The 24,220-nt window shown below is 53.9% G+C and overlaps 3 protein-coding genes across 5 annotated transcripts in view; 1 reads left to right on the top strand and 2 right to left on the bottom strand.

Moving 5' to 3' along the window:
• Lama5 (laminin subunit alpha 5) overlaps window positions 1–7,679 on the top strand; it is a 50,140-nt gene extending 42,461 nt beyond the window's left edge. Inside the window, exons 54-79 of the mRNA XM_041641698.1 lie at window positions 225–341; window positions 470–624; window positions 880–1,021; window positions 1,115–1,217; window positions 1,441–1,551; window positions 2,148–2,327; window positions 2,402–2,550; window positions 2,634–2,810; window positions 2,913–3,049; window positions 3,131–3,284; window positions 3,419–3,552; window positions 3,633–3,795; window positions 3,895–4,017; window positions 4,094–4,242; window positions 4,319–4,595; window positions 4,708–4,838; window positions 4,927–5,094; window positions 5,185–5,299; window positions 5,559–5,704; window positions 5,777–5,972; window positions 6,087–6,251; window positions 6,340–6,493; window positions 6,577–6,710; window positions 6,794–6,884; window positions 6,977–7,096; window positions 7,233–7,679. Of these exons, the coding sequence (XP_041497632.1) occupies window positions 225–341; window positions 470–624; window positions 880–1,021; window positions 1,115–1,217; window positions 1,441–1,551; window positions 2,148–2,327; window positions 2,402–2,550; window positions 2,634–2,810; window positions 2,913–3,049; window positions 3,131–3,284; window positions 3,419–3,552; window positions 3,633–3,795; window positions 3,895–4,017; window positions 4,094–4,242; window positions 4,319–4,595; window positions 4,708–4,838; window positions 4,927–5,094; window positions 5,185–5,299; window positions 5,559–5,704; window positions 5,777–5,972; window positions 6,087–6,251; window positions 6,340–6,493; window positions 6,577–6,710; window positions 6,794–6,884; window positions 6,977–7,096; window positions 7,233–7,507 (3,966 nt within the window). The 3' untranslated portion in view covers window positions 7,508–7,679. The remainder of the gene's footprint in view (window positions 1–224; window positions 342–469; window positions 625–879; window positions 1,022–1,114; window positions 1,218–1,440; window positions 1,552–2,147; window positions 2,328–2,401; window positions 2,551–2,633; window positions 2,811–2,912; window positions 3,050–3,130; window positions 3,285–3,418; window positions 3,553–3,632; window positions 3,796–3,894; window positions 4,018–4,093; window positions 4,243–4,318; window positions 4,596–4,707; window positions 4,839–4,926; window positions 5,095–5,184; window positions 5,300–5,558; window positions 5,705–5,776; window positions 5,973–6,086; window positions 6,252–6,339; window positions 6,494–6,576; window positions 6,711–6,793; window positions 6,885–6,976; window positions 7,097–7,232) is intronic.
• Window positions 7,680–7,829: 150 nt separating this feature from the next.
• Adrm1 (ADRM1 26S proteasome ubiquitin receptor) lies at window positions 7,830–12,169 on the bottom strand. Of its 2 annotated transcripts, XM_041641720.1 has the most exons (10): window positions 12,009–12,169; window positions 11,470–11,683; window positions 10,875–10,991; window positions 9,816–9,939; window positions 9,516–9,602; window positions 9,021–9,102; window positions 8,578–8,810; window positions 8,342–8,499; window positions 8,139–8,241; window positions 7,830–8,052 (listed from the first exon to the last, which is right to left on the bottom strand). In XM_041641720.1, exons 2-10 carry the CDS (start codon window positions 11,680–11,682, stop codon window positions 7,946–7,948), a joined length of 1,224 nt encoding a protein of 407 aa, XP_041497654.1. In that variant the 5' UTR covers window position 11,683; window positions 12,009–12,169; the 3' UTR covers window positions 7,830–7,945. The 2 variants fall into 2 exon arrangements, with proteins under 2 accessions (XP_041497654.1, XP_041497655.1); XM_041641721.1 differs by lacking the exons at window positions 10,875–10,991; window positions 11,470–11,683; window positions 12,009–12,169 and adding an exon at window positions 10,343–10,538 and having other exon boundaries at window positions 9,816–10,058.
• Window positions 12,170–21,060: 8,891 nt separating this feature from the next.
• Window positions 21,061–24,220, bottom strand: part of Osbpl2 (oxysterol binding protein like 2) — a 48,138-nt gene continuing 44,978 nt past the window's right edge. For both annotated transcript variants that reach the window (XM_041641796.1, XM_041641797.1), the window contains one exon: window positions 21,061–22,294. In XM_041641796.1, coding sequence (XP_041497730.1) covers window positions 22,192–22,294 — 103 coding nt within the window. In that variant the 3' untranslated portion in view covers window positions 21,061–22,191. The remainder of the gene's footprint in view (window positions 22,295–24,220) is intronic.

The raw sequence follows: 24,220 nt of genomic DNA on the forward strand, positions 1-24,220 counted from the left end.
GCCTTCTTCCCTTTTCCTTGCTTTCGACACCCCCCCCCCCCCGTCTTTCCTTCCCCTGGTCTCCGTTCCTCCTGTCCTCCCCTCCCCTGCTGTCCCTTCCCCCTGCCCTCCCCTCCCCTGCTCTCCCCTCCTCCTGCCTTTCCCTCCCCTGCTCTCCCTTCCCCCATGATGCTTAGGGCCCCATTACATCATTTATTCCCACTCTCCTACAATCTTGTCCCAAGCAATGGAAACAAGAGCTGTCCCAGGACAATGCCACCCTAAAGGCCACTCTTCAGGCCGCCAGCCTCATCTTAGGCCGTGTTTCTGAGCTTCTCCAGGGCATGGACCAGGCTAAGGTGGTAAGTACAGCCCCACCATCCACTCATCCCTGGCCAGTTCCCTCCCAGCTTTTTGGTTGCATGCAGAGCTCCATCTGGTCCTGGGGTCCCCGAATTAGGAGGGTGATCAAACCCATCCCCCACCTCAGGACCTAGAGCACCTGGCGGCCAGTCTGGACGGAGCCTGGACACCCTTACTGAAGAAGATGCAGGCCTTCTCCCCGGCCAGCAGCAAGGTGGACTTGGTGGAGGCTGCTGAGGCCCACGCTCAGAAGCTGAATCAGCTGGCGATCAACCTGTCTGGGTGTGTGGCACCCCCAGGGTGCAGTCTGGGTGCCTGCCCTTGGGTGCAATTGACTGGCCTGGGAGGGCTCCTGGAGGGAGACCATTATTCCAGAAGGATCCAGGCTTTCTGTAACCTCATAGAAAGTTTGGGGCCCAAATTTTGTCAGAAAGGAGCAGGTCTAAAGGGGTTAGAACAGACCCCTGAGATGTGGCCAGCCAGGCTGTGATCTCCAGCACCCCCATCCTCATAGACCGTGATCCTCCTCCCCCACAGCATCATCCAGGGTATCAATCAGGACCGCTTCATTCAGAGGGCTGTGGAGGCCTCCAATGCCTATAGCAGCATCCTGCAGGCTGTTGAAGCTGCCGAGGGCGCCGCAGGCCAGGCTCTGCAGCAGGCCAGCCGCACGTGGGAGGTGAGCCCTGAGCACCTGTGGCTCACAGGAGCCCTGCTCCTCAGCCCCAGTGGTGGGAACAGCCCTGTGTAAATATCTCCTGATCTTCTGCAGACTGTGGTCCAGCGGGGCCTAGCAGCCCGAGCCAGACAGCTCCTAGCCAACAGCAGCCTGTTGGAAGAGACCATCCTTGGGCACCGGGAGAGGCTGGGTGTCGGTGAGTTCTCGGATCCTTGGAGGTACACTGACCTCTGGGACACGGCCATGTAGCTTTGGGGTGGTTCTACTCCAGGGGGCAGGGATGATGATAATGTCTACCTTTCTTAGTGTATGCCAAGGGACCGCAGCCAGAGAAGGCTCAAGTTCAAGGCCTCTGTCTCTGTTCTCTGTCTATCTCTGGGTGGGACTCTATGTCACTGAGGCTGCCTTCTCCTCCACAGCTCAGGGCCGCCTGCAAGCTGCAGGGATCCAGCTGCATGATGTCCGGGCCAGGAAGGACCAGCTGGCAGCCCAGATCCGGGATGCACAAGCCATGCTGGCCATGGACACGGGTATGTGGCTTATCTCTGCTCTTGCCCATTGCTCCTTCGTGAGAGTGGTCACTGCTGTGGTCAGTACGTCTGAGGAGGCACCTATGCTAAGGTATCTGGGGTTGTGCCTCTGACGTGAGGCACAGGTTACCAACACAGCAGCCCCAGGCAGGTCATCAGAGTGCTGGACAGTGGTGACGGCACGGGGCGAGTAGCAGTGGCTAGGGTACCAAAGGATGTAGGAGCGTGTCCTGTTGGCTCAGAAGAAGGCCATTCTTAGAAAAGACCAGTTGATCAGTGACCATAGAGGTCAGAGTGGGGTTGAGAGCTCAGAACTGACAACAGCATGGTCCGGCTTAGTTGTCTAGGCTTTCCTCACGGCCACCAAAATGTCCCAGGCACAAACCTCAAAACCTGGACAAGACTTGGGAATTGATAGTGGTCCCTGGTTGGGAGGGCGGCAAGACCAAGAAAGGTGTCTGGGTAAATTCTGAATGTATTGAGATGCAGGTATAGAGCTTACACTACCCATGGGGTGAGCATTTAGGGTGGCCATCCTAGGTGGGGTCAGAAACACGAAGCTGGCTCTTGCTGGGCACGACCTCCATCTGCTGCAGGTGAGACCAGCCAGAAGATTGCTCATGCCAAGGCTGTGGCTACTGAAGCCCTGGACATAGCCACCCATGTGCAGTCCCAGCTTCAGAGCATGCAGAAGAACGTGGAGCGATGGCAGAGCCAGCTGGGGGGCCTGCGAGGCCAGGACCTGGGCCAGGTGGAACGTGATGCAAGCAGTTCAGGTAAACTGGCGGCCCTTGTCCTCCCAGGGGGCCAGGCTGTGGGAGACAAGGCTCTCAGCCCACCTTTCCTGCAGTGTCCACCCTGGAGAAGACACTGCCACAGCTGTTGGCCAAACTGAGCCGTCTGGAGAACCGTGGCGTACATAATGCCAGCCTGGCCTTGTCTGCCAACATCGGCCGTGTGCGCAAGCTTATCGCCCAAGCCCGGGGTGCTGCCAACAAGGTGGGCTTCTGGCCTTAGGCCTGGATGTAGGAACAATGGGACCTGGGAGGCTGGATAGTAAACTCTCATCTGCTGCGCTCCAGGTCAAGGTGTCTATGAAGTTCAATGGGCGTTCAGGGGTGCAGCTGCGTGCCCCACGTGACCTCGCCGACCTTGCTGCCTACACTGCCCTCAAGTTCTATCTCCAGAGCCCGGTGCCTGCGCCTGCGCCAGGCGAGAACACTGGGGACCACTTTGTTCTGTATATGGGCAGCCGCCAGGTACCAGCCAAGCCGGAGGGAGGATGGGCCATAGTGGACTGGAAGTTAGAAGCGGGTGGTGCTTGGTCCCATCCTAACTGCGTCTTCTGGCTGCCACCGCAGGCCACTGGGGACTACATGGGTGTGTCTCTGCGCAATCAGAAGGTGCACTGGGTGTACAGGCTAGGTAAGGCCGGCCCCACAACTCTGAGCATTGATGAGAACATTGGGGAGCAGTTTGCCGCCATCAGCATTGACAGGTACAGATGCCTTGAAGAGAGGGTTAGACACTTGTGGTTCAGAGTTCCCTGTCTGTTTCTCACCCTCACCTCTGCTCCTAGGACCCTCCAGTTTGGCCACATGTCTGTCACGGTGGAGAGCCACATGGTTCAGGAGATCAAGGGGGACACGGTGGCCCCAGGGTTGGAGGGGCTGCTGAGCCTACAGCCTGATGACTTTGTCTTCTATGTGGGAGGATACCCCAGCAACTTCACGGTGAGCCTGGCTCAGCCTCTGGGTAGTCCTAGAGTGTGCTGGCAGTCCTGTCTGTCTTGAGCTGGTGGGAGAAAACCTATCCTCCGGCAGTCTGAGTATTGACTGGTACCCTAAGCGTGCACCTTTACCCACAGCCCCCTGAACCCCTCCGACTCCCTGGCTACCTGGGCTGTATTGAGATGGACACGTTGAACGAGGAGGTGGTCAGTCTCTACAATTTTGAGCAGACCTTCAAGCTGGACACTGCAGTGGATAAGCCTTGTGCCCGGTAGGAAAGACCCAGCACCCTGTGTCTCCACTCACTCCCCCCACCTCCTCCCCCACTGACCCAAAGCCTCTTATGTGCAGCTCCAAGGCCACTGGTGACCCGTGGCTCACGGACGGCTCCTACCTGGATGGCAGCGGCTTCGCCCGCATCAGCTTTGAAAAGCTGTCCAGCCACACAAAGCGCTTTGACCAGGAGCTGCGGCTCGTGTCCTACAATGGGATCATCTTTTTCCTCAAGCAAGAGGCAAGGCTGACCCTGTGCCCCACCTTCTCCCTCATGCTGGCTCTGCCCTGCCCCCTCCCAGTGCACCTGAGCTGACCCTGCTCTGCCCTGTTCCTGCAGAGCCAGTTCCTGTGCCTGGCAGTGCAGGACGGCACCCTGGTGCTCCTTTATGACTTTGGCTCGGGCCTGGAGAGTGCCACCCCACTGCAGCCCCCACAACCCCTGACAGCAGCCAGCAAGGCGGTAAGGCAAGGGGCCTGGGGCTAGGAGGACCAGCAGGGGCTTGGCTTTCCTGAAGCCTGCTGCCCATTCCCTGCAGATCCAGGTGTTCCTGCTGGCTGGCAGCCGCAAGCGTGTGCTGGTGCGTGTGGAGAGGGCCACCGTGTTCAGTGTGGAGCAGGACAACACGCTGGAGATGGCGGATGCCTACTACCTGGGGGGGGTGCCACCTGAGCAGCTGCCCCCAAGGTGAGCATGGGCACTGGGGCATGTGGGGGGTCTCAGTGCCAGCAGGGCGGCCACTCAAGATCTGACTGCCCTGCAGCCTCCGGAAGCTTTTCCCCTCGGGAGGGTCTGTCCGCGGCTGCATCAAAGGCATCAAGGCCCTGGGCAAGTACGTGGACCTCAAACGGCTGAACACCACGGGTATCAGCTTCGGTTGCACCGCTGACTTGCTAGTGGGCCGTGCCATGACTTTCCATGGCCATGGCTACCTGGCCCTGGCACTTCCTGATGTGGTGCCCATCACTGGCAACATCTACTCTGGCTTTGGCTTCCGTGGCACGCAGGAGAACAGCCTGCTCTACTATCATGTCTCCCCGGTGAGCTGACGGCAACTCGCTTGTACCACAGCCATGGTCTGGGCCTGTGGAGGTTGGAAGGAATGAGTCTGGACTCCTGGCCTAGCCAACTTGACCTTGCCTCTGTCCCTAGGATGGGTCATACCAGGTATCCCTGGATGAGGGCCATTTGACGCTCCAGTTTATGGAAACAGCGGTGAAAACTCAAGGGGTCTTCGCCGACGGTGCCCCCCACTATGTTGCCTTCTATACCAATAGCACACAGTAAGCCCTGCTTCAGGCAAGGAGGGTATGGGTGAGGCTGGCCCTTCAAGAAGAATGTGCCAGGATGGGAACACTGTCTTCTTCTCAGGGTCAATCTGTTTGTGGACGACCAGCTACAAACGATAGAACCCTACAAGGGAACACCTGTCACGCTCCAACCGCAGCCTGAGGAACCACAGCTTCTCCTGGGAGGCCTGCCTAAGTCTGGTACCTCCCACAACTTCAGTGGCTGCATCAGCAATGTGTTTGTGCAACGGTGAGCTGGTTGGTGTCAGGATGAGGTCTGTCCCAGCTGACCCCCCCCATGCCAGTTACTGACTGACATGTACCCACCTGCCCCCCCCAGACTTCGGGGGCCACAGCGTGTGTTTGACCTACAGCAGAACATGGGCAGTGTCAACGTGAGCATAGGCTGCACACCAGCCCAATTTGTCCGGACCTCAAGGACCACGGCTCAGAAGGTGAGTAGTGTGTGGTCAGGGCTAGGGGAGCTGGGAGGTTGGCTACAGGGGGTGATGGCGCACGCCTTTAATCCCAGCACTTGGGAGGCAGAAGCAGGTGGATCTCTGTGAGTTCCAGGTGAGCCTGGTCTACAGAGCAAGTTCTAGGACTGGTTCCATAGCTACTGAGACACCCTGTCTCAAAAAAAACAAAACCACCTTGTCTCAAAAAAACAAAACAAACACCGGCCCCTGCACTGTGGTGTGCTCTGTGCCCTAGGTCTCCCGCCGCAGCCGCCAACCCAGCCAGGACCTTGCCTGTACACCACCCTGGCTCCCCGGGACTATTCAGGATTCATACCAGTTTGGGGGGCCCTTGTCCAGTTACCTGCAGTTTGTGGGTGTCTCCCCATCTCGCAGGAATAGGTAAGGCTGGTCAGGCCAGGCTTGGGTGGGATTGGAGGTGCTGCCAAGGCTGACACCATGCTTGGCTTCCAGGCTCCACCTCTCGATGCTTGTCCGCCCACATGCTACTTCCCAGGGCCTCTTGCTCTCCGCCATCCCCCAGTCAAGCCATGGTCCTTCACTGGTACTCTTTCTGAGCCACGGACACTTCGTCGCACAGACGGAAGGCCCTGGGCCCCGGCTCCAGGTCCAGAGCCACCAGCACTCACAGGCTGGCCAGTGGCACAGGGTGAGAGCTTAAGGAGAAAAGGTGTAGGTGGCAAGGCACGGGGAATGCCCTCTGAAAGCTGCCTTCTCCCCAGAGTCCTGGGATACAGCTGACCAGGTACTTCCTCCACCCCAGGTGTCTGTGCGCTGGGGAACACAGCAGATCCAGCTTGTGGTGGATGGCAGCCAGACCCGGAGCCAGAAGGCACCCCGCCATCGGGTCCACAGGGCAGAGGGCCCTCAGCCCCACACCCTCTTTGTTGGAGGTCTCCCCGCCAGCAGTTACAGCTCCAGGCTCCCTGTGAGAACCATACTGCCCCATCCCTAGCCTTAGCCTGGACGTCCACCCTCAGCAGCCGCAGCCTGACGTCAGTTGTCCATCCCTGCAGGTGTCTGTAGGCTTCAGTGGCTGTGTGAAGAATCTGCAGCTGGATAAGCGGCCCCTGAGGGCTCCAACACAAATGGTGGGGGTCGTACCCTGCGTCTCAGGCCCCCTGCAAGATGGCCTGTTCTTCCCAGGCAGTGAAGGAATTGTCACCTTAGGTGTGTGAAGCAAGGGAGGTCCTGTGGGTGTAGGGGCTCTAAGCTAGGGCCTGGACCTCTCCCATCATGGCCCCTCCCCACAGAGCTCTCCAAGGCCAAGCTGCCCTCTGTGAGCCTGGAGTTAGAGATACGGCCCTTGGCAGCTGCTGGCCTCATCTTCCACCTGGGCCAGGCCCAGGCTACGCCCTACGTGCAGCTGCAGGTGTTGACAGAACAGGTGAGCAGGGCTGTGGTGCTGAGGGATTTCCTCCTCCACCACTGTGCCCTCGGTAGACAGAACCTAACCTCCTTTCACCCCAGGTCCTGCTGCGGGCCAGTGATGGGGCAGGGGAGTTCTCCACGTGGGTGTCCTACCCCAAGCTTTGTGATGGACAGTGGCACCGAGTGGCAGGTGAGGGGCCCTTTTCCTCTTCTGCAGAGCAGGGAGGGTTGTGGAAGTGACCACAGGTTGGCTGGCCTAGGGGACACAAATCTGCTCCACAGTGATCCAGAGCAGGAACGCGCTCCGCCTGGAGGTAGACATGTACAGCAACCACACCACAGGCCCTCTGCCAGCGACCCTGGCTAACACTCTAGGACTTCTGCACCTCGGGGGCCTGCCCAGTAAGTATGGACTGCCCTGTAGGGACTGGGATCTCACCCTCCAATGGGGCGACAGAGACCAGGCTGATGGGCTAATGCAGGGACCGAGGCCCTGCGGCCTTTTCTGTCAGCCTTCTCAGGCCCCCTGTATTTTCAGAGGCGGTAGCTGCTCAGCCAGAGCCCCCTGCCTATCGAGGATGCATGAGGAACCTGGTAGTCAATGGGGACCCTGTCACTTTGGCTACTGCACAGATCCAGGGGGCAGTGGGGGCAAATGGCTGCCCCTCTGGAACCCCAGCCCCAGATCCAGCTCATTCTGCAATACTACTTGCCAAGCCCACGGGGCGGGGAAAAGCCCTGACCCAGAGGCAAGTGGGGTCCAGTGGGCTTCGGCAGGCCAGCCTCAGTACCCTCCCCCTGCTTCAACGCTGAAGGTTCCCAGACACTCCGTGTTTGCCTCAACCATGAGTAACAAGTCTTTTTAGATGAGAAGACACTGCAGAACAAATTTATATTTATACTTCTTTCCCCTGCCCAACAACTTTTAGTACTGAGATATGTAAAGTCATTGGCCCCTTTGAAATTAAAAGCAACTTGTCTCTCACTTGAGTGTTGATTCAAACAGCAATGGTGGGGTCATGCACAGGCCTGAAGGAGTGGGGTACAGAACCCAGGGTGGCAGCTGCCCCCACCATCCTCTTCTCATTAGCACAGTCCTCAGAGGGGGTGTAACACAGAGCCAAGACCAGAGTTGGCAGGTACAAGAAAGGACTTTATTAGTGGGGCGGGCAGAGAGGGCACAACGAATCACAATTGCCACTACGGAATCACACACTATGAATTCCAACCTGGGGAAGGACAGCGAATGATTTAATCCAGACTCATATCCTCCTCCTCGTCTTTCTTGTCTTTCTTGTCGCCCTCCTGCGGCTCCGATCTGGCGTTACTCTGCATGGCTTTGGCAAACGCTTCCACATCTGAAACGGCCACAGCAGGGCTACTACCCAAGCAGACGGCCCCAGCGCCACACGCCACACACCCGAGACCGGGGGTCTGCACTTACCTCCTTTGTTGGCCGCCTCCACAGCCTCTGCAGGAAGGCCAAACTGGCACATGAGGGGGCCCAGCTGTCCTGAGGCCAAGGCTGCACTGAACATACCCAGGGCCTGCAATACAGAGTACGCATGCAGAGCTGGGCGCCTAAGGCACCAGGCCCACCATGTAAGAGTTATGTATGTGTACAGAGAGTGCCACGGGCATACACACCTGCTGGAACTGGGGCGAGGTCAATGTGTTCTGGATCTCATCTGCAGTCTGAGGCAGAGACTCCCCAGAGGGCAGGTAGGGCAGCAGGCGCTCCTGAACGTCTGCGTTAGCGAGGATGGGAGCCATGATCTCTGGAGTCAGCACACTGGCCAGATCCACTAGGACACAAGCAATGTGGCCATCAGTGGCCCGATGCCAGCCCGGCGCCCCACCCCACGAGCACCTGCAGCTCCTACCTTGCTGGCCGCCTCCTGGCCCTGCGGGCACATTCATGGTGGCCAGAATACTCTGGAGGTCACTCAGCTGGATGGGCTGGGTCGGGCTGGCTGCTGTGCTGGTTCCATTACCTGAGCTGGGTGCGGGGCTTGGGCTGGTCGTCGAGGCAGCTGCTGGGGCAGAAGGGGCTGGGGTGGCGCGAGTGGAAGAGGTGGTGGAGGATGGGGTGACGGCTGCCGACTGGCTCCGGGAGCTGGGGAAAGCGAGCAAGGGCTGGAACAGCTAGGCCCACTATGTTTTGGGGCTACTCCACAGGTCTGAAGGACCACTTCCCCAGTAACAAGCTCCAGAGTAATAGGGACCCCCAACCCTACCTCCTAAAGTGATGTCTCCAGAAAAGAAAATGCAATGGCTGGTGGTGGTGCCCAGTACCCATGTCAGGCACTGGGGGCTTGGGGCTCACCTGGACGAAGAGCTGCTTGCCGGAGGCCCGCTGCTCCCCAGCAAGCTGGCCAGGCCTGGTCCAGTGAGGGCTCCGAGCCCACCTAAAGAAGCAAAGAAATGTCTGCTAAACAACGCCAGCCAACCCAAGAAGCTACACATCCCAATACCAAAGCCAAGGGATGAGCAGGGAGGGTTGTTATTAATAAGGAAGACACAGGAGGCTAAAGTGACCACCCTAGTCTAAATCCTAAGTTATCCTACTGAGCCAGGTTACTTCCACTCCAGACACCTGCTGCACCCTAAAGTGATCATCCTTGGCTCTGCCCCAGAGAACTATACACATGGGTATTAGACAAGGTCCCTCTCTGCCCACCCAGCTCATATCCAGCAGATAAGCACTTTCCAAAATAGGAACACATGGACAGACAGATGCAGGAAAAGGAGATGCAGGAAACCCTGTGTCTGCTGCAAGCAAGGAGCTTATGAGAGAGCCAGGGACAGTGGCTAACGTTACCCAGTCCTCCGAGGCCGGCTGGTCCGATGAGCTGCATGAGCTGGCTATGACTCATGTTCCCCAACAGGCTCTGCAGGCCACCCTCACCTGGAGAACACAAGAATCAGACATGGGCCTGCAGTGGCCATGGCCGGGATGCCTGGCCTTGGCCCCACCCCAGAGCCGCTCAGGGATTGCCTCTAAAAAAGGCAGCAGGGACCAGGTGGATTCTGCCCAGATAAAGAACCAGAACTTAATTAAGCAGGTCAGTTCCCAGCTCACTGACAAACGCTGCCCCACAGAGGTCCAGGTGATAATTACCGCCCAGTGCCGAGAGCTCGTGGCCACCACTCCCACTTGCACCCAGTGCTCCAGGCATGGGGGGGTTGTTCAGACACTCATTGACTTTCCGACAATGCTCTTCATCTTGGTCAGTCTTGGGCTCCTGCCAGAGAGGATAAGCAGAGGGCCCAAGCTGAGCAGCCTGCACACAGAGCTGGTTCACGCCTGTTGGCTTCCCAGCACCCACATGGCCAGCCATCCTGATCCAGCCCACACAGTTACCTGCAAATGTCACAGTACCAGAGACAGAACCCAGCCTAGAGACAGTAAGGGCAGCAAGTATGGCCCCAAAGACAATCAACAACAAAGAGTAGCCTGGAGTGCCTTCAGGGTATGGCTTCTTCCTGAGCTTCAGACATAACACACCAGCCCCATCAACACTACCTGAGGGACAGCTGGCTCCAAAACTTTGGGATAGAGTACTGTGTGGCCCCTGCACTTGTGGCAAAGGGGCGAGCGGCATACAAGGGTGAAACAGGAAAAGTTAACTCTGATGGGGTCCTTACCAAGGCTCAGAACCGTGGCAAGATGCTCCACAGTGAGCACAGCCCTGGACACAGCCGCACCCCGACACTTCACAGACAGCTGCTGTCCCTTTAGGGCAGGATGACAGTGGCGGTGACTGTCCACCACCCCTGAACACACCCCAGTTCCTGCTTCTGACTCTAGACTGTGCCCACGTCCCATGCCACTGCAACACCACATTAAGAGCATAAGAAACAGACGCCAATGGCCTCCAACAGGGCAGAATGTGGGGAGTTCCTGTTTGGGGGACACTATGGACAGGGATGAATGGGAGCCATGACACCAAAAGGTCTCCAAATACACAGCCTGGGAGAGCTCAAAGGGAAGTATCACCTCTAGGAGCTAGGATCCATGGCCAGGGAGCAATGGAGGACCCAAACGAGGACCTGAAGTTGTGTGCCTTTAAGTGCTGAACCAGGAGCCACTCACACTGACAGGAACTCAGGTCCACCAGGCCCCCCAGGTCTCAGATGTACCACAAGACAATGCAGAGGGACCCATTCTCCTGCATACCTGCATCCAAAAGAAGAGCCTCTTGGACCCCGCCTTAAACTTGAGCACGTAGACCCTCCCGCTGGGGCACTGAGGCACCCGCTTGAACTCACAGTCATCGGGAAAGATGATCAAGTCCTGGGGACAGAAGGAGGACAGTCAGCCACACACACACCAGGCACGGTCTACGGCCCCAGAGTGGTGGGGTAGAAGAGCTGTTCTCTGAGGAGCTTATGACTTTGAATCGTGACTTTCTGGAACTGTGCTTCAAGAAGCAGAAGGGCAGTCGAGTGTAACAAAGAACAATGTAGTCTGAGAGACAAAGAGTCTTAGGAAAGGGGCCTCCTCCAGGAGCTCAAACTACCCGAAGCTGTGGTGAAGGTCAGATCTGTACAATCCTCCCCAAAGCTGAGGACGATGTCACCAGCTGACTCTGTCACCCTGTCAGCAAGCTGTCTCTGTTAAAATCTTAAGAACCATGGTCACCTCGGGGTGCATGGCTTCACAGAGTGACGGGAGCAGCCTGCCAACCTTGGGACCAAACAACCCCTACACCGATCTCCGGCAGGTGAGGCCAGTGGTCCCCACGCTCTTAGCGCTTGCCCGGAGGACTCACATCCTCCACGGTCCCAGAGGTCCTGTCTTTCCAACAGAAGTGAATGAGGGAGTCGTCCGTCTGCTGGATGTACACGAGCCCTTTCCGTTTATCTGGGGTGACCGTAGTTCCTTTTAATGACATTTTTCCTGCCCGGAACTCCACCAGATACTTGGTGGAGGATCCCCGAGAGCCGGGCACCAGGCTTGGGAACAGAGCGCCTGAAGTCGTCATCCTGAAAAAGCAGAGCGAGGCCCGTCGTGCGGCGTCGCGTGCGCAATGTCCCACCCAAACGCTGGCCAGCCCCGCCGCTCCCCGGGAGTCGGAGCGCGCCAGGCCGAGCCAGGCCAGGGGGTGTGCGCGGGACCGAGCGCAGCCCCGCGGGCTCCCCGCTCCCGCGACGTCACTGCCCGCCCGCGCGGAGACCTCGCCGCGTCCAGCCCGGGCGTCTGGGGCACCGGCGGCCGGACCAGGCTGCCTCGGCCCCGCGCTGCTGCCGCGTCCCGTCCTCCCGCCGCCCGGTCGAGCGCGCTCCCACCTCGCCGCCGCTGGGCCCCTACCTGGCTGTGCTCACACTCGGCCTTAGGGGCGCCGTCCGGGATCGCTCTTCCTTCTCGGCGCCTGCCGGGCCTCGCCGGAAGCCCGCGCTCGGCCCGCCCCGCCGCCGATTGAGTTCCGTCAGCCGCGCGGCGGGCCCTGGCCTAATCCCGATTGGCTCTCACGGCCGTCCATCGCGTCCGGCCCGCCTCCGCGCCGGCAGCCTATTCCGGCGGAAGCGCGGGCCAGAGCGGCCTCTATTGTTGCTGTGTCATAGCGGAGCGGCGGCGGCCCCTGGCGGCGGCGCCGGGAACGACGGTCCGGCCTCCGCCGACTCGCAGAGGTCCCCGCGGGGCGGCGCTGCAGGGTCGAGGCCCGGGCGGTCCACAGACGTGCCCGTCGGGCTGAGCGGGCTGACGTGCACCCGGGACCGGTGTCCGCCGGCGGTCACTCTCTCGGTTGACTGAAGCCCGCTCTGCACACCCGCAGGAAGACAGTCTGTCTGACCTGCATTATTCGGTGAGCGAGGTGTCAGGGCCTGAGACATAAGTCACGTGGTTGAAAAGGTAGGAGGTAGTCTGACGCGGGAGCTGCAGAGTGTCAGCTTCGTGTCACTTTGTGCTAATTTGACATGCCTCACAGCAAAGTACAGGAGGCTGCCCGGGGCAGAGGGCGGCGGGAAGGTAGCGTGGGGGTTGCTCGTCTGCAAGAGCGAGCTCACGAACCACCGAGGGTCTAGGGGCTGCACGGAGCTAGCCAGGTGGATGCAGCTGCCTTCCATGAGGGCGGAGGTCCTCACGTTTTTCCTCTCACGCACCACTTTGCTGCATCTGTGACAGTTTTGAGGGCGTGAGCAGTAGTTCCCACCGGGTGGCCCCAGGCCCGGCCGCCATCCCTCTCTAGGGATGAGCAGTGCTGAATCCCTGGCTTCCCCAGGCCTGCTTCAGTTTACCATCTGCGGGTGTGTGAAACACGTGGGGTCCTTAGCTTTTTCTGAAAAACGGGCAAAAGTGCTTTTTTCCCTTAACAATACTCGTCCGATGCCGATGCGGAGACAGACGTGTTCCAGGCCAGCCGGTGCTAGAGGGAGACCTGTCTCTAAGACGTATTTCTGCTCATTTTAATTCCTGTCTGGCGCTAAGTTCTACACCTTTGCATCTGTCATCTTTTTGTTGGACTCAGTCCCTGTGGCGCTCTAAGCACAACTTTCAGTGTTTGGTTCTCTCTCCACTGGGGGTTCCTGTGAGCAAACTTGGGTTGTCAGGCTCGCCTAGTAAACAGTTTTACCTGCTGACTCATCTCACTGGCCCAGTTTCCATCTTTTACTAAAAGAAAAAAATCCTTCAGTTTAGCCAGGTGTGGTCGTTCATGCCAGCCCTCAAAAGGCAGGAAAACTGCAAAGCGTTCAAGACCAGCTTAAAAGATTTAATTGGGGCTGGAGAAATGGTTCTGTGGTTTAAAGCCCTGGCTGCTCTTCCAGGGTCCCATTTCTAGCACCTACATGGCAGCTCACAGCTGTCTGTGACTCCAGTTCCATGGGCTCCGATGCCCTCTTCTGGCCTCTGTGGGCGCCAGGTACACACATTTTACAGACATGCATCCAGAAAAAAAAACATAAAATTTTTTTAAAATCATTTTTAATTAAAAGATTTAATTGACTTGGAGGGGCAGCTTGGAAAATATAACTGTCATTTCATTAAGATGTTATGTTCATAAATTGAAGGGTGAGTTTTGTCTGCTGCCAGGGCTCATGTGTGTATGAGTGTTTTTGCCTGTATGTATGTATAAACCACTCACATGCCAAGTGAAGCCCAGAAGAGGGTATCTAGGATTCTCAAGAACTGGAGTTGCTAACAGTTGTGAGCCACTATGTGGGTGCTGGGAACCTTACTGGACCCCTGGAAGAGCAGCCAGTGCTCTTTAAAGCCCACATAAACAAAACTTACCTGGAGCTGACAGCTCGTGTGTGTGTGTGTGTGTGGTGTGCTGTGCTACCATACACCTTGAGACAGACCTCTTCATTTCTAAGAATCTGTGTTTCCAGAGACAAAAATGGTGGAATGAGGCAAACACAGGCTTGCTGACACTACACGGGCCGTGAGACAGGAAAAGAACTAGAAGACAATCTAACCTGCCTTCCAGGAAGTGCCGTGAGACAGGAAAAGAACTAGAAGACAATCTAACCTGCCTTCCAGGAAGTGCCGTGAGACAGGAAAAGAACTAGAAGACAATCTAACCTGCCTTCCAGTTGAGACAGGAAAAGAGCTAGAAGACAATCTAACCTGCCTTCCAGGAAGTGCCGTGAGACAGGAAAAGAGCCAGGAGACAATCTAACCTGCCTTCCAGGAAGTGCCGTGAGACAGGAAAAGAGCCAGGAGACAATCTAACCTGCCTGCCAGGAAGTGCCGTGAGACAGGAAAAGAGCTAGGAGACAATCTAACCTGCCTTCCAGGAAGTGCCGTGAGACAGGAAAAGAGCTAGGAGACAATCTAACCTGCCTTCCAGGAAGTGCCGTGAGACAGGAAAAGAGCTAGGAGACAATCTAACCTGCCTTCCAGGAAGTGCCGTGAGACAGGAAAAGAGCTAGGAGACAATCTAACCTGCCTTCCAGGAAGTGGCAGCAAGTAAATGTCACCTTGTTCAAAGCCGTATGTCAAAGCTGCCACCGGTAGTCACGAGGAACTGGCATTTCAAAACCAGATTTGGGTTTCCTCCAGGTCATGAATGCGGAGGGTATTGGGATCCAGGAGCTTTGGGGTTGCTCAGGAGGAGTGTGGCTCTGCATACACACCCACACACACACACACACACACACACACACACACACACCAGGAGCCCTGGGGTGGCTCAGGAGGAGTGTGGCTCTGCACACACACACACACACACACACACACACACACACACCAGGAGCCCTGGGGTGGCTCAGGAGGAGTGTGGCTCTGCACACACACACACACACACACACACACACACACACACACTTGGAATGGCGTCTGCCATGCTTCCCATGCACCAGCTATGGTGGAGACTCCACTTGAGGGCACTGAGAAGGCAGCTGCAGGCAGCCCACAAAGATGCTGGGTCCCTGCACTGCAACTCACAAATATGGCCCCTGGGACGTGCGAGACTGTACTAGAACCCATGTAAAAGTTCAAGAGGAGACTGGGAGAAACGCTGGGCAGGCTGCAGGGGCCACCCTGGCCCCGACCTATGTGGACTGCACTGTGGATGGTTTCTATGTCATCTTCTGTCAATTCTAGCAGTCCTGTGGGAAAAGAACAAGTCCCAAACGGGGGATGTGACCCAGGGGCTGAGTGATCCCCAGCATTTTTAAACAGAAACAACAAAACAACCCAGAAACCCTATGAGCCTTTAATGGCGAGAGAGAATGCTGACTCACAGACAGCCCTGAATACAACAAAGTGGCACCGGGATGCCGAGGCACTTTACCTGGGAGGGAAGAGTTTTTCCAGAGGGCAAAGGTACCTGAAGGGATGTCCACGTCCTTATTTACAAAGAAATATAGACAAAAGCTCACCTTCAAGAACAGGCAGTACCAAGGGCAGGGGTCTTTAGTACTAGTGCAGAATGGCATCGCCCTGGGGAGGTGACTTTGGCAGGTGTGACTTTTTTTCATTTGTTTTATTAATAGACTTAATTCTTCAGATAATTTTAGGTTCATAAAAGAACTGAGCAGAAAGTACAGATAGTTCACACTGCCCTGCCCCCTACACCCCTCCCTCCCAGGCTGCACCTTCCAGAGGCGGGTCTGTTGGAAGCAGTAAACCTGTTCCCCGCCATTCATGGTCCTAGAAGTCAGCAGTGTACACAGGGTTCACTCAGCAGCAGGTGACACTGTGCACCTCCAAATGAACACTTCTGTTCCCAGCAGAAAACTGAGGACAGGGCAGAGCAGTTGGGTGTCTCAGCGGGGACACACGTGTTCTTACAGAGTGGAAGATGCCAGGACACGCTAAGGGAATATGGAAGGACGCCGCTTTTCATAAGGGCTCAGTCCAGTGCATGAGGGAAGCACCCTCATAGCCTCCTCACCTCTTACAGGTCCTGCCTTGCAATGCTGTCACATGGGTACAGTTAGACCACACCCAGACCCGAATAATCACACAGAAACTATCTTAATTACAATACTGTTTGGCCAATGGCTCAAGCATATTTCTAGCTAGCTCTTATATCTTAAATTAACCCATTTCTATTATTTCACATCTTACCACGAGGCTCATGGTTTATTACTTCTTGCTTGTTGAGCTTCTACATGGCATCTGGCTCCTTCAGCAGCTCCATGGTGTCTGACTCTGCTTACTCTCTATATCTCTTCCAGCCTGGCTATATTCTACCCTGCCATAGGCCAAAGCCGCATTATTCATTAACCAATAAAAGCAACACATATACAGAAGGGTATCTCACATCATCTCCTCCTGTCTAAAGAAAAAGTAGGGTTTTAACTTTAACACAGTAAAATTACATATAATAAAACAGGTATCAAGCAAGAATTAGTTACAATATTTAGTCTATTTGTATTTGACAAAATTAAAGAAAATATTTTATCATTTTATTTTGTGAGTCTAAAGTTTTATATATGATTAATCTTTTATTACAATTAAGGAAAACTAAAACTGTGTTCAATTATATCCAAAAGGATATAATATTACCTAAGTAAACAGGAAGTATATTGTAAGCAACTTCCAAAACTCTAGAATTGACAGAGTCATCTTGCTGCCTGGACCGTCACCCTAAGTTCTTTTGTAGTGTTGGGGCATCCATCTTCAGCCTACAGGCCCATAGTATCCAGCAGACTTTCCCATGAGCAGGAAATTTGAAGATCTGGTTTGCCTTGTAATGGCAAATTTTATCAGTTGGTTTTTTTTGTGTGTGTCATGCCTCTTTCTTGTTCCTTGCCTCTGGTTTTTGAAGACAGGGTTTCTTTGTGTAACAGCTCTGGTTGTTTGGGAACTTTATTTGTAGAGCAGGCTGGCCACAAACTCAAGAGATTAGCCTACCTCTGCCTCCCATGTGCTGGGATTAAAGGCGTGTGCCACCATCACCTGGGTAGTCTTCCTTTTTTTGAGCCAGGGCCCATAAAGCCCTGGCTGTCCTGGAACTCACCAGTAGACAAGGGTGGCCTTGAACTCAGAGATCTGCCTGCCTCCACCTCCTAAGTGCTGGGATAAAAGGTGTATTTTGTTTTCTAAGTCCCTGCCACCTGCCTGCTTGTGCCCTAGCAGTGCTAAGAGTCCTGCTGCTCTGTGTCCACCAAGTAAAAGGTGCTTCCTTGTTCTAGTCTGCAGATCCAATGCTCTATGGCAGTGCTGGGCACTTCCTGTTTCGTCATCTGTGGTTCACTTCTGAGGAGGTGACAATGTTTGTTTTTTTTTTTAAAGCTTTATTTATTATGTATACAGTGTTCTGTTTGTAGGTATGTCTGCAGGCCAGAAGAGGGCACCAGATCTCATTACAGATGGTTGTGAGCCATCATGTGGTTGCTGGGAATTGAACGAATTGAACTCAGGACCTCTGGAAGAGCAGCCAGTGCTCTTAACCTCTGAGCCATTTTTCCAGCCCAATGTTTTTTTTTTTTTGTTTTGTTTTGTTTTTAAGGAAGTGTACTCCTACCACATGCATTTCTTATGCATTTATCTAAGAGAAATGCCAGCTGATCTACAGGCTAGGTGAGTGGAATCCAGCACCCAGGAAACTGAGGGTAGTGGTTTCAAGCTACATGAGACTTGACCTCAAAAAAACAAAAAACAAACAAAAAAAAACAACAACAAAAACAAAACAAAAAAAACGGAGGGCCTAGGTAGATATCTCAGTGGTTAAAGTACTTCACAAGGCTCCAGCACCCACACAGCACAGCCGGGCACAGCATGTGCTTGTGGTCCTCGTGCTGGGGAGATGGAGACAGGAATTCCTGACATCACTGACCAGCCAGTCCAGCCTGATCAGGTCCCAGGGAAACACTGATCTCTGTGTCCACAGAAAAATCTGTGTACAAATATCTATTGATTTTCTTCACAATTGCCCCAAACTTGAGACAGCCTAAGTATCTATCAGCTGGTGAGCGGACAAAAGGCGACACTCCAGTGCTTAGTAACAGAAAGAAACAAACTCCAGCTCTGCACTGTTGAAGATGAAAGCAGCCAGACCGAAAGGAAGGGCAGAATCTTGCAGACAAAGCCAGGCTGGGTGGTCAGGGCTGGAGAAGCCTGTGCAATGGGGCATCTACACTTATGTGGTTTTTCCGGCGAGTTTTGGCAGCAGGTGACATACAGCAGTATGAACTTGTTGGAACTCATATTACACCTCTTGAGAAGAGGCCCCACTGTAATGGAGGGTCTGAGCACCACTTCCCCACCAAGCAGATGTGAGCCCTGGGCAGCTCCACCTTCTGGTGCTTATCCCCTGGGGTCAGACTAGAGGTAACAGGCACGATGTGCCAGCCTAACAGGAAGGTGCTGTGGTGAGCACCTGTGGCACTGGTACCATCTGTCCTGCACAGCTGGCGCAGTTCAAACACATGAATTCTGGAGGACCATCTGTCCCTCTATCGACAGAGCCACGACACTGGATAAACGTCTGGGCTCCCAAGCAGCCAGGCTGACCCCCAACCCAGCTGTTTATAGCTTAACAGCAACCTCTAGTCCCCAGGAGAGGATAGCTAAGCAGAACTGCCATGGCTCCATCCCCTAGGCTAGCCTTACACCTACCCCAGTCAGGTATGAGGACTTGTCTGTAGCTCTTTCCAGAAAAGCAGAGCACCGAGACAGTGAAAAATTGCCCAATGTAAAATAAATGTCAACCACAAGCCATTTCCAAAGAACCTCGGCTCGGGCCTGAGTGTTAAATACAAATAGCATTGACAGTCATAAAAATACACACTTTACTAGCGCGTTCTCCTGCCTGGCATTTCCACGTGTGGTGTTGGTAAAGGGCCATGCACAGTGATGAGGAATGAGGTCAGGGGCCAGGCCAGAATGAATGGCGGATATTGCTGTCTTCGGAACAGTGTAGCTGGCTCTGAGGGCGGTCTAGGGAAGGCTGACTTCCACAGAGCACACCAAGACCTAAGGTGCAGTTCTCACTGGGAGAATCTCACATCAACATATAGAGAGTAGCAAGGAGCAAAAGGAGACACCAGTTCTCCAGAGGTCAGCTGTTTTAACCAGCTGAGGCCCCATGTCTGGTGCTCACATGAGACATAGAGGACTCACAGGTCCAAGAACTTGAGGTTAGGCAGTTCTCCTTGCTGTGAGCCCAGTGCCAACCAAGATATGCACTACTGGTGCTCCTGACATTTTGGGGTGTGCTGGGAAGTTGTCTTGTTTTCCCTCAGTAGTGGAGATTGAGCCTAGGGCCTCACACACTTTAGTCAAGCTCCCTGTTCTTTACAGTCTTCGACGGAATCCTAAGTTGACTAGCTTAATTAAGCACCTTGTACTTGTAGCCTGAGATTCCGGGTCCACCACCAGGTCTAGATTATGTTAGAACTTTAGAGATGTCTCCACCCTTTACTCTGGAGATAGCAAAGGAGGGAAAACTTTCCAGAGCCTGGCAGGAACTGCCTGCAGGGCTGGTTCACTAAAAGGGAGAGAGGGGCTCCCAAGCTTTTCTTCTCATTTTCTAGGCTTGAACCATGAAGACCTAGGAAGTAGAGGACATATCACCTCCCCAGAGGGCTAGTTCAACCAGGACTAAGGTCCAAGGCCATTGTGGTTGTATGACATCCTTCCATACATGTAGGGTTCTCCTAGAGTGTGACACTGACCCCTTGACAGACATGAGTGGTCCTTGTAAGCTTTGGGGAGCCAGCGGGAGCTGCTCCCTTGGAACTCTAACACGAGGTTAGGAAAGCCCGTTTATGTGTCCATATGTGGCGGCAGTATCTTTCCTGCTTGGAGCACTATGCTCCCAGAGCTCCGCAGGTCCTCCGCCAAAGGACTTCCTTGTGTCTGCTCTCCAGCAGGGATTGAAGAGTTGGACTTTAGAGGGGCAGGTTCAAAATACAGACATACACCAGGGCCAGGCCTGCTGCTTCCAGCCAAGCCCCACAGGGTGTGGATGCTAGTGACCTGGCTTATGAAAACCACCAGAGTAACTTAAATCATTTAAGAAGTCACTTTGTACATAAAACACTCTCAGTCTCTACAGGTCACAGTAATACTCCTTGGACTGGGGAATGCGACTCAATTCTGATTTCAATTAGAGTAAGAACAAAGGGAGCCATTTGAGATGAGGTCTCACGACCAGCAGCTCTGACACAGGATCTCATGTACCCCGGGCTGGTCCACTCACTTTGTAGCCAAAGATGACTTTAAACTACTGACCGCCCTGCCGCTACAACTCAAATGCTGGGACAGAGGCATGCATCACTGCACTTCACTCCCACGAGCTCGTCTCAAGTCTGCTCACACGCATCTGCTCAGGAGGCCCTCTTCCAATACACACCTTCCATGGAAAAGCTCATGATGGAAGCTTTCAAGAGCTGTCCAGGGGGAGTGCGCCAATGAAGACATGCATTGTTGGTGCTCCTGACATTTTAAGAATGGCAACTTCCTCATGTCTTGATGCAGGCAGGGGCTGCATGATAGACTGATCACCTGGCACACTGCTGTCTTTTCTAGCGGCTCTTCTGCCCTTTCCCCTCTCTTTCTGGTTTAGGCACATGAACACGGGAGCTGGGTACGGGGGCTATGTGCATGGTGATGAGCCCAGGAGAGAACACGGAGATGCAAGCCTACTCACTGACTTGTTACCCCATTAGTCAACCTTCTCAGCTTCCCACCTTTTGGGGGGAATGAACTGTGTGCTGGTACGTAGGCATGGTCTGAAAAGGCCAAGACCCCCTCAGAGACGCACAGAGTGCCCTGTTCAGTTTCCTCTTGGAATGATGAGAAAGTTACCAACCTTCAGATACATCTCAGAGCCATCAGTGGCTTTGTTAAGGACTCTCAGTAGACAGAGCAGAGATGCTGACCCTGGGAGATCCCCTGGCTGCCACAGAAACACCTATTTTCAGTTTTCAAAGCTATAAAATCAAGCCTTCAACCCATGTTGGCTTTTAAAGTGTTTTAATGACAGAGGTGGTTTGGAAGCCTGGACATAGTAAGAATACCTTCTCATTCAGAAGTGCCTGATGTAGTGACGAACACACAGTGTGCTTGGGTGCCAGAGCACAGGTTGTGCACACAGCAGATTGTCTTTGATGCAAAGAGCTCCACTGTGATCCTTGGTGTCACCATTTCTACATAAAGTCCCTCACTTCACAGGAATGCAGAGATGGGCACACCTACTTGTGTTTAAACAATTTTAATGACACCAGGTTAAGTAGATCCTGCTTCTGACCTCCCACTGCACACAACCGGATGGGACTTGCCTGGACTGGAACACGCATGCTGGGGAAACCAAACACAAGACTGCAGGGGAGGGAGGAGGGAACACACAGGCGAGGTGAGTGAAGGAATGACCCCTCAAAGACAGGAGTGGCCCACAGTGACAGTGTAGCTAAGGAGTGCTGTGGCCCTGGTAGGCGGGGAGCAGCCCTGGGGGTTTCTCATCCAAGTCACAGTGTTCCTGCCACTCTGGCTTGTCATAGGGACACTTTTTGGACAGTACACAGTGGTGATTAATGTATTTGCTACTCTTAAGCAGAACATTCAAGTAGTTTAATTTAAATATTTTCTAAAGTAATCTTTACCTTATTCTGATTGGTAGAAAATACAGAATCTGGCAACTTGTCCCTTCATTCTGTGGGTGTCCTCCACAACGAAGCGGACCCTGGCCTATAGGTCACTTTCGAGATCCACGCCCTCCTTTGGGTCTGGGTTTGAAACTCTTCCAGAACCCACACCACAGCTATGAGAGGAACACAGGCCCTGCTGGTTCCTCCTTAGTTACACATTTTAAAACAGAGCGTGCTGCCAGCTCAGCTGGCCTTGTGCGCGTCTGTCACGTGTGAAAAGGATTGGGGAGTTCTTCTGAGGCCTCAGTGAATGTGAAGACCCATGTGGAGCTTCTTGAAGGGGCAGCGACATAGCGAAGTGCTGGGCAGAGGCTAACACAAGTCCTCCTTCCGGTTCGAGGCCCTCTCCACAATCGTGGCTGGAGAAGCTGGTTCTGCCACCATGGAGCTCAGAGTGCTACTCAAGGAGTCCAACCTCGTGGGCCTCCTCCTGGGCTCCCAGGCCTTACTTAGTAGATGTCTGGGCAGTCTGAGAAATTACGCTCAAAGTAATCCCCTGCGTACAGCCAGTCAGGAGTTCCTGTGTAGGGGTTATTGCCCGGATAGAACCACCTGCAGAACACAAGGAAGGGTCAGCAGATGCGGAGTACTTCTTAGTCTTTTCACAGCAGGTGTGTGCCATGGAGAAACGCGGTCACCGAGAGTAACCGACCGACTTCCACGTGGCTGTGCTCACCCACATCTACCACATCAATGTCTGTGTCTCAACAAACCTTAAGGTTTGCGTTCAGCATTCAACTCTCCACAGGACCACGTTCAGAGGCTGGAGAGGGTGCCCCTCCAGCTGACCCTCACCAGGTTCAGTCTGCACCCCTGCAGCTGCACACCCAAACAGAAGCAGTGCACTAGGAAGTGATGGGCTGGTCTCACAGCTCAGCGGTCAAGCAATTTGCCTGCCATGTGCAAAGCCCTGATTCTCCTCCCTCGAACCATAAAGAAAAAAAGTAGAAGCAATCATCTTCTATGGTAAAAAAAAAAAAAAATATCATTTTCATAATGGATTATTTTGTTTGTTTACTTTTATTTTTTTGAGATAGGATTTCTCTGTGTAGCCCTGGCTGTCCTGGAATTCACTCTGTAGATCAGTTTGGCCTGGAACTTACAGAGATCCACCTGCCTCTGCCTCCTGAGTACTGGGATTAAAAGAGAGTACCACAATCTCCTGGCTTGTATTATCTATTTTTAATTACTTATTTCTAGAGACAGTGTCTTATTATGTAGCTCAGGCTTGCCTGGAACTCAGGCTGGCCTCAAACCCACGATCCCCCTGTCTCAGCTCCCATAATGTTAGAGTTAGTGATGTAAGCCACTGCACCTGGGCTATGTCTTTAATACTTTAAAAGGCCAGTGAAGGAAGATTACTTTCAACAGTTTTCCTCTAGAACAAATACAAATCCCAAAACCATGGACATTAAAATCAGTAATTGGCTCGGCACAGTGGCACAATGGTAGAGTGTCTGGCAAACACATAAAGCTCTAGGTTTCATCATCACAAAAGAGAAGCTATGGAGGAAAAGACACAAGAAAAACTGGTTTTTAAAACTCCAGCCCTGGCCGGGCGGTGGTGACACATGCCTTTAATCTCAGCACTCGGGAGGCAGAGGCAGGCAAATCTCTGTCAGTTTGAGGCCAGTCTGGTCTACAGAGTGAGTTCCAGGACAGGCTCCAAAGTTACACAGAGAAACCCTGTCTTGAAAAAACAACAACAAAAATCCAACCCAGCCCCATGTCACTAGGGAGACGGCTGTTAATATGACCTAGACATGAATACCACAAGGAATGGAGCCTAGCAGGCACAGCGGCACACACCTGCTCTCTCAACTACCCAGGTCCATAGCTACTCTGGAGCCTGAAATTGGAAGCGGCTTAAGTTCAAGAATGGACCACAGTGAAACCCATCTTAAAAATAAAAACAACCAGCCTGATAAGAACGGAGCTGTTTAAACATCCAAAGATTTTTACAAAAGACTAACGATGTCTATGCGCATTTACACAGGTACATACCTTGCTTACGCTAATTATTATAGTACTTTGACTCCTGAAGGAAGTAGGGCTGACGTTCCTGGCGGCTGGTGGAGGCCCATGAGTCACAGCACACCTCAAGGCTGCAGCTCCATACCCAAAACAGAGGTTTTCCTGAGGCCACAGCAGCCTAGCAGCCTACTGCATGGAGGTAGGGCAGGCGATCTGTGTAGTTGTGCAGAACCTTACCACACAGTATAAACGTGGGGACACCACTCATGCAAGTGAACAGCTGGTCCATGCTATTCTGTCTTTAAACTGGCCATATCTGAGAAAACCATTTTGGGCCAAATATGCTGTGAAGCAGGGCAGCAAACCCTGGGAGTGAGGTGACCTGTCTCCTGTGACAGCCAACTCCCAATAAGCAAGATACATGCTAACCGGGACTCTGGCCTTTACTGCACGGTCCAGCCAGCACTCTGGGAGCAGTGGTGGGATAACTACTTAGCCACAATG

The sequence above is a fragment of the Microtus oregoni genome, unplaced genomic scaffold, assembly GCF_018167655.1.
Source record: "Microtus oregoni isolate MIOR12 unplaced genomic scaffold, Mior012 000071F_ref0000514, whole genome shotgun sequence".
Taxonomy (NCBI): Eukaryota; Metazoa; Chordata; class Mammalia; order Rodentia; family Cricetidae; genus Microtus; species Microtus oregoni.